Source organism: Mus caroli, chromosome 9 (assembly GCF_900094665.2).
Source record: "Mus caroli chromosome 9, CAROLI_EIJ_v1.1, whole genome shotgun sequence".
Lineage (NCBI taxonomy): Eukaryota > Metazoa > Chordata > Mammalia > Rodentia > Muridae > Mus > Mus caroli.
In genome coordinates this window covers 94397928-94407009 of record NC_034578.1, presented here as the reverse complement: position 1 = coordinate 94407009, position 9082 = coordinate 94397928, and the positions used below count along the sequence as shown (strand labels likewise).

Genomic DNA, 9082 nt, shown 5'->3' with positions numbered 1-9082 from the left:
TTCAGAAAGGGACCCAAGATCATGAATGCAGTGTGAATATGGTTGGGCAGCAGGCACTGTTCCTGAAGGGGAGCTTGTTGGAACAAGGGACTCTGTAATAGCTAACAATGGCAGTCAAGTGTATTAGAGGCCCAGGACAGGCGGTGGCCTCTGATATGATGGTTGGCCTTTAGAATACCCGGAAGGGCACTCAATGGAATAGAAGCCAAACAGAACAGATAATGGAGATGGAAGCAGGAAATTCATCTGGTTGTCTTGGTGACCCACTTGGTGACCCCTGTGGATGGTGTACCTGGTGCAAACTGCCAGACTGTGAGACTGGCTCAGACAGTCGACATACAAGGGACGACCGGTCTGCAAGTTCAAAATTCTGGGATTTTCTGTCTTCGGACCCACTTTTAGACAAAATGAAACTTGAGAGGGAGCAAAAGATGAAAGAAAAGAATTCCATCAAGGATGGCAGTCGGATCGAACTGATAATAAAACCCTAGAATAAATATGCAAAGACCACAAAGAGTTCAGACCACCTGCTCAAGCTCCACACTGAGCTATGAGGACTGTCAGAAAAACTAAAGAAGATCTACCCAGTGAGAAAGCACAGAGGCTGGCACAGAGGCTGCAGAGTGTTCGACTGTGGAGACACTAGCCCATCACTTGCATCTAATGGTAAAGAAAAACGAGAAATGTTTGTCGTGAAAACAGAGAAGGCAGCAAGTATGCTGGGAATCTGGTGTCCAGAGGTAGCTGGAAGTGGGTTGCTTGGCAGTGGCATATCCTATATGATCAGTACAGTGGGAATGGATCTTTCTGGCTGATCATGTGCATTAATTGGGAGAGGATATTTAGGAAATCTGTGACTATTGACCAAATTATGATCGGTTTGACATCAGGCAATGGTTCAACTTCTGCGGTGGTGGCTGCAGAGGTTTGAGTTGTTTTGCCATGTATGACCTATGACTTACTAGTTACTTGTAACTAGTCTTTCACATGCTTTTGTCCTGTGGGGTTAACGAAAGATCTGCCTTTATAATGTCATGTGCTTCTATCTTCTTCTTCTTCTTCTTCTTCTTCTTCTTCTTCTTCTTCTTCTTCTTCTTCTTCTTCTTCTTCTTCTTCTTCTTCTTCTTCAGATTTATTTATTATATGTAAGTACACTGTAGCTGTCTTCAGACACCCCAGAAGAGGGCATCAGATCTCATTATGGATGGTTGTGAGCCATCAGGTGGTTGCTGGGATTTGAACTCAGGACCTCTGGAAGAGCAGTCAGTGCTCTTAACCCCTGAGCCATCTCTCCTGCCTGGAAGAATGCTTCTAAATAGAGAAACTCTTCCTCATTTCTCCATTACCTCTGTCCTACACCTACCTCTTAGTGTTTAATGTTGGATGAGTCCTACTGCTCTGGTAGTGTACATAGTTTCCTTCATTACTTACACTCTAAGCATTTCTCTGATTGGGTTACATTGTGTTAGACATGGTTACTTGTGATGGAGAAAAGGCAAGAGTAGATCTTGATAAAGTGTATAGCATTGTGTTTCCTTGGCAAGATGAGGCATCTGTGTCAATTTAATGTAGAGGCAGAATGCCAAACTTTAGCAGGGAGAAACAGGCCATTTTTGCAGGCAAAGAGAATGGAGAGGGGCCTGAGATTTTAAGATGTGCCCGGTATCTTCATCCAATATTTAAGGGTCTGATCAGTGCTGTGAAATTGTTGTTGTAGCTGCCTCTAGTTTGTATGGAACTGTTCACCATACTCTTCTACCACTACAGTAAATCTTTAGCCAGGTATTCAGTTTCCCTCCACCTTTAGTTCTAGGAAACAACAACTATTTGGATCTTATCAGACAGATTGTTTGGATACCATATTAGACTTTTATCAGCAAATAATGAGTATCCTTCTCTTTCTCAGATCTACAGTCTCAGAAGCAGGCATTCAATTCCACGGATTGAAACTATCTTTTCCCTCATGTAGCCTGAGTGTGCCCTTGAACTTACTTGGTCACCTTGTTGTCCTTGAATTACTGGCCACTCTTCTTTAACATTCCAAGTGCTGGATTTATAAGTAAAAGCCACTACTCCGGGAAGTTCTACCTCTTATAACTACCCTGTGCTCCAGTTTCTCAAATGGTTAAGATACTGACAGCTATGGTCCTTCCATTTGTTTCTTGGTGAGAGCATCCACAAAAATCTTCTGTGTTGCCGTAGCCTGCCACAGACTACTCAAGTGGCATGATTTAACACTGTGAACACATCTTAGTGACTCTGTTACGTGATGATCCTTGGCACCAGCTGTCTTCAATCAGCGTATGAAGAGTTTGATATGGAGATTTACACACAGAAATAGGAGTGGGAGATGGAAGGGTTGATCTGGGAGCTAACTGGAAGAAATGCCTTGAGCCAACACATCGGGTGTTGTAGAACTGGGCATCCCATCTTGGTTTAGAACATATGGCAGGGTCTATATGCCTTGATGATTAATGGGAACAGACTGCCTCTGGACACTGAGAATGATTCGCGGAGATCAGTTAAGTCAACTTAGCGGTTGTAACTGGTTAGCTTTGGTCAGCTTGACACAAGGGGGAACCTCAATTGAGGAGCTGCCTCCAACCGATTTATCTTTGGGCAAATGTGTGGGGACATTTTCTTGATTATTGATTAATGTGAGATAGGAATATATTCTATCCCAGCATCACTGTTGTGTGAACATTGGAAATTGGCCTTTTGGTGGTGGCTGAAACGGTGTGTATGTGTGTGAGTGTGTGTATGTGTTGTTTTGACTGTATGTGTGCCATTACATGTGGTAACATGCAGGCCCAGTGTCCAAAAAGGGCACTGGATCCTTCGGAGCTGGAGTTACAGATAGTGAGATGCTATGTAGATTCTGAGAGTGCACCTGGAAGAGAAGTTCTTAACCCCTGAGGCCATTTCTGCAGCCTCCAAAGCAAGTTAATTTTAGTGAATATTTAATTCGCAGTTTTGAAATGAACATTGGTGAATGAGCTTTACTGAAGTGGCTATGTAAGAAAAACAAGCAGAATTTTGAAGACGATGAAGGATGAGCTAACTGCAGAGAGAAAATACATTGCAGTTAAGGCAATGGAGATACAAAGAGCAGGAGACACAGGTGAGAAATTTATTAGACAGGACCACCATTTTCCTATTGGAGAAAGGTTCAGAGGCCTAAAAGAGTGATTCCTTTTCTTCTTCTTCTTTTCTTTTTTGTACAGAGACCTGGACATTCTTATTCCTGAGCCTATCCCCTAGCCCAGTGAACCATTTTAGGAACTGAGACTTTAAGAAGGAATTAACCTGAATTCGTAGTTCACTGAGTCCCAGATGACAAATTTCTGTGACTAAACATACCAGTGTGAAACTAAAGTGAGTAGATTAGTTACAAAGACATGATAGTACAGAGAGACTTCTCGTCTTCATCAGTGAACAGCACGAAAGAATGCCATCTCAAAGTAATGGGAGAATATAGAAAAACCCAGCTAAAATAACACAGGTTTGTAGGTGTAATTGAAACATTTCCAGACAGAAACTAAGACTTACCACATAGGCCATGAATGAAAGAATTCCCAAGACATTTTTTGATAGGGTGGTCAGATGTGGTGGCATACAACTATAATCTTAGCACTTGTGAAGTTGAAGCAGAAGGAAAGCCTGGGCTATACAAGAAAACCCTCTTTATATAAAGCCAAAATTTGTAGCATAGTAAGAAGACAAAATAGGGGCCAGTGGGATGGCTCAGAGGGTAAAGGGGCTTGTGGCCAGACCTGACAACCTGAGTTGAATTCCTGGAACCCATAGGATGGAAGGAGAGAACTGACTCATGCTAATTGTCCTTTGTCCTTCATATGTGTGCCAGGGCACCAGCATGCACACACAAACAAAACAAATACATAAATGTATTTTTTTTTTAAATTTAAGTGAAGGAAGACACATGAAGATAGAATGAAAGGATGGAGACCAAGAATAGGAAATGAAAGAAGCGGTAACAAACTTGAAGAATCTGAAAAATATAATTATCAATGTTCCCCAAAATAGCTTTATGCTGAGATCTGCTTCATGGTGTTGATTTATCTCCTTATAAGATATGAGAGCATTCAGGAGATGGTTCCGTGTTTAGGAACACTGGCTTCTCTTGTAGAGAACCTTAGTTTTATTCCTAGCATCCAGATTGCAGCTCAAACTATGTGTAGTTCTAATTCTGATTCCAGGGTATCCAGTGTCCTCTTTTGGCCTACACAGAACTCAGGTATTCACATGGTGCACAAATATACACACAGATATACATAGGCAAAGCACACACACATACACACACACATACACACACACACACACAGAGGGGAGTTTAATATTAGAAGTCAAAACAAAACAAACAAACAAACAAACAAAAAACCACCACAAATCCCAGCAAACACATGAACAAAAATATATGAACAGGGTTGGTGAGATGGCTTAGCGGGTAAGAGCACTGACTGCTCTTCTGAAGGTCCTGAGCTCAAATCCCAGCCACCACAAGGTGGCTCACAACCACTCATAATAAGATCTCATGCCCTCTTCTGGCAAGTCTTAAGACAGCTACAGTGGGAGGTGGATCTCTGTGAGTTCGAGACTAGCCTGATCTACCGACATGGTGAGTTTCAGGAGAGCCAGGTCTCTGTAGAGAAATCCTGTCTCAAAATCCAAAAACCCAAACCAAAACCAACCAACCAACTGCTCTCTAATATAAAAGAAATTCTATGGAATAGTACAGATGAAAAGGTCCTTAGTTGTTGTAAGAGCTGTCACCACCAAGCCACCACATGGACTGATGAAAAAGACATCATGGCACCATGTAGGAAGCAAAAAATTCTAAAAATGTAACAATGGATTCTTTAAGGCAACTCTCCAATTGTTTCTCCTTTCAACCATCTCTCCTCAAGTCTCTCAAAGAGACTTTTTTAAAAAAAAGTATTTTAGCCCCACCCCTGGTCTTATTTCTTCTCTTATCATGTAGTTATGTGTGTAACAACGATTCAGGGCTCAACATAGCTCTTACATGAAGATACTCTAATATGCAAGTTTTTAAAATGTAATTTAATTCAATTATTAAAGCCAACATTTTGATGAAGTCGTTGTACTTAACCAAAACCAAAACAGACAGCAACATTATTTTATGATCAGAAACTTTATAAAGTAAAACCTCAGCAGGACAAAGACTATCAAATAGCTTTTTACAGAAAAGACAATACTTTATGATAAAATTCAAGTAAAGTGCCTTATTACATAACATATAAGAATGTACCCGTACTTAATTGGACTTAAATATCCAATAGAAAACGTTAAGGATCTTTCTTCCAGCCAATCACAGAGCCGATATTCTACATTCTGCCCACTTCAAAACCAAGAATGTTATCCTAACCTTGTAGGCTCTGTAAAGGCACACAATGGTATTGGGAAGGGGTTCTCTTGCAGGGAGGCATCGAGGATTGCAGGGCAATTCATTCATAGACCAGTCGCTTCCGGGCTTTGCAAGGAGCCCGGGGAGAGCATGGAGGGCGTGGCGGAAGCTGCTCTTGGGGACTCTGGGAAGGAGATGGAGGCAGAGGCTGCAGTGGTGAGCCAGGGAAGGGTCCCAGCAGGTAGCTGTCCAGTTCCCAGATGGACCTAGGAGAATATCGCTCTGCTCCAGTGGAAGGCTCTGGGACTTGGTCCTGCAACAAAGGACTGGGCACCCCTGGGATGGAGGAAAAGCTCCCATTGGCCTGATCATCTGGAGCCCTAGCCCAGGGTTCCAGGAATTCCAAGTCTGCATCCTCATCACAGACATCCTCTTGGTAGAAGTACTCACAGAAGGTTTCCTCCTGGAGACCGACTAGATGATCCTGGGGCCCGTCCTGGGCAGCGGCTCCCTGCGGGCTGATGGCCACGAATCCAGGTTGTCCTGGTTGGGGTTGTGTCATGAGTCCTTCGGGGATCAGGAGGATGGTGTGTTCTTGGAGCGACACTTGCAGGACCGAGGTGGGCTCTGGCTCCAATAGCAGGTCGATGCCATCCAGGGGCAGCTGCAGGGCAGAGCCGGCGGCCAGGAACACAACGGAGGTAAGGGCGCTGCTAGCAGACTCGGCGGGCGCTTCCAGCTCGGGCTGAGCCAGGGGCTCTGGGCACGCGGGCTCCTGGTGGAGGCGGCGGCGCTTGGCAGGGCTGGGTGCTGGTGTCTGAGGTGACCAGCAGGGCGCGGGGTCGGCGCTGGGGCTGCGGGGCCTCGGGCGCAGCATGATGGATGGCTCTGAGGGCTGGAGAGGCGCGGGTGCAGGGTGCAGCGCGGGCAGGTGCGATGGCGCTGATGGAGCGGCTTCAGTCTCGTGCTCTACAGCCCTGCGCTTTCCTCACGCCGGATTCACCCTGGACGTCATTTATATTTCAGGAGATGCGCGGGAAATCACGTCGAAGGATCGGGAAATGTCATAGTAAGCTCCGCCCCTTCTAGGCTCCGCCCAGGAGCGTCGAGCTGACCAATGGCTGTAGTTTGTAGGTCAGTGCGTGGCAATGGGTTGGTCGCACTGCATGGGCAGCCATTTAGTTTGTAGGCCTTTGGTTCGCTTTGGATTGTGGGCCTTGTATGCTTTCATCACACTGTATCTGTAAGGGATCACTGCTCAAGTCTCGCGAGTGGAATGCCATATCAGGACATGAGACGTAATTCTGGACTGACCTATAGTGCCGGAAGTTTTGCATGTAATCCTAAATCTCTTTCCGATTTTTAAATGACCACTCAGTCATCCTCTAGTAATGGTGAAACAGAATGTAGAGTTAACGTGTTTTGTAATTATCATTATTATTATTGTTATGTGAGCCAGTCTTGTAAGCATTATACTGTGAGCTGAAGTATGAGTTATTGAATTGGATGTTAATCACAACTCGGAGGTATATCGTCTTATCTATTTTTAGTCCAGTATGCAGTTGAAAAGTCATGTCAAAGAGTTACCGAATTCTCTAGGATCCGGTCTCTAGCTAAACTAGGTATAGCAATTCAACTTTGCTGAAGCTTATAGTGCCCAGCGCATTGATCTAAGCTGCAGCTTCAAGTCCTATTTGGCATATCAAGGTGGAGTAATGTTAACTCCGTAAAAGAGCCCATCACGGAGTTTTAGAACAGGTTTAAAAGCCAAATGATGACAACAAAATATTCCCTCCTATGCCTGTTGTTTAGCCACGTGATTCTTCATCCTGGAGGTAATTATGATAGTAGAGTATCTTGTTTATTTAAAAGAAAATCATGCACATATTATTTAAACTCCGGCCATATAAAATTCCACCCTATTTGAATCCTGTTTTTTTGTTTTTTTGTTTTTAAGGTGGAGTCTGTCTACGCAGTCCAGACTGGCGTGAACGAAAGCTTCTCCTGCTGTCCTCAGAGATGAGATGATAAACTTTGTGACGCCAAGCTTCATGTAAGCCAGTCCCTTTGAGATGATCATTTAAGTCTGTGGACTGCCCATGCTCACACTGGAACCCTCTTATGTAGGCTCTGCGATATTATCGCTATGAAGGGAATTAAAACTCCGGTAACCTTTGTCCTGAGCCATTCGGGGTATGCTGGCCTTCAGTTTTGATATTACGCTCCTGCTGAATTTCCAGTATTTCTGACTGTTAGGTGGAACATTTTCCCAAGAACAGGGGCACAATTCTGTTTAGGCTCCTGGAGTGTTTCAAAGGTCCAGGTCAGAACCTGAAATTCCAGAGGCTCCTTCCCTTGGGCAAGAAGGAGTGTTGCTCCCTGCACTCTGGCTCCCAGGTAACCCAGACAACCTCAGAGCTCCAGGCTGAGGGTGGAGGTGGGACGAAGCTTGCTTTTGGGACCTGGAGAGGTTTGTCTGTGACCCTTGATCATGTGGAAGAATCGAAGAACCGGAAGGTTCCTGAATAGGGTACTACTGAGAATGGAGGCAAGAGAATCATGGTGTAAGGGAAGATGGATTATCACAGAGTGGGGCAGCACACAGGGAGGGTCTCAGGGCCGAGTGGGTGGTCCCCATAGCTGTTGTTTGCTTGGTCTTAGATGCTTATCTGGCACAAAATCTGATCTGAAGACTGGGACAGAAGCAAATTAGCAGGGATCTTGGTTTCCAGTCTTCTACCAGTTTCTAATTGGGCAATCCTGGGCAAGTCATTTCACTCTCCCTAGGCCTCTGTTTCCTCACATGTAAATGTGGGCCATGCCATCCTGCTGTCCAGGGTGGTTGTAGGGTGGTATGCACAATGTTTATGGAATGTAGTGAATGTTGACTATATATTAGCTATTTACCGCAAGATTTATAATAGAGCTCTCTTACTTGTACTGCCGACCTTGCCTGCCTGGTCCTCCACATTGTATGGCAAATGCTTAGAGAACAGTAAGAAAGTCATTGCATCCTAGAAGGATGTCTGAGCCACGAGGAAGCAGCTTCTAAGTGCTCACATGGTTCAGGATTGGCTGGGCTTGGCTCCCAGTCAGATGTTCTCCATCTTATCTGATCTTGGCCTCCTCCTTTAACGGTCCAAAGAAGTTGGATTTCGTGGCAAGGCCTTTAATCCCCTCACTTGAGAGTTAAAGAGACAGGAGGATCTCCAGGAGTTCCAGGCCAACTAGGGCTACAGAGTGAGACCGTGGTTTCTAAAAAGAAAAGGAAAAAAGAAAAATGCCCAATGGTTGTAGGGGGGATTGTTATGCATGCTCACTGGTATCGGGCAATATGATCCAGCTAATTAGTACAAGATGCTTACAGTTCTGTGTGGACAAAATTGGCACAAATGACAGGTAATTAGGTGTACACATCTGGGCCTCATTGAGGGAAGGAAACTCAGGAGGGGACTTGGGTACAGGAAACTGGTTACAAGGAGGACATGAACAAATGGGACCCAAGAGTTTGTGAGACTGAAGCCACCAAGGATTTGGGACCCCCTTGGTACTCTTGACACTGGCCATTTTTTTTTATTCCTAATTTAATTCCCTTCTTTTGACACAGGCTTATGCAGTCAGGCTGGCCTTGAACTCTTGTGCAGCAGAAGCTGACCGCGACTCCTGTTTGAGCTTCCACTTCCCAATGCTGGGGTTATG

The 9082-nt window shown here is 44.7% G+C and overlaps 1 protein-coding gene across 1 annotated transcript; it reads right to left on the bottom strand.

Moving 5' to 3' along the window:
• Positions 1–5209: 5209 nt before the first annotated feature.
• LOC110302621 (proline-rich protein 23A3-like) lies at positions 5210–6260 on the bottom strand. The gene has a single exon (XM_021173424.1). The coding sequence runs from the start codon at positions 6258–6260 to the stop codon at positions 5484–5486; it is 777 nt and encodes a 258-aa protein (XP_021029083.1). The 3' UTR covers positions 5210–5483.
• Positions 6261–9082: the final 2822 nt, after the last annotated feature.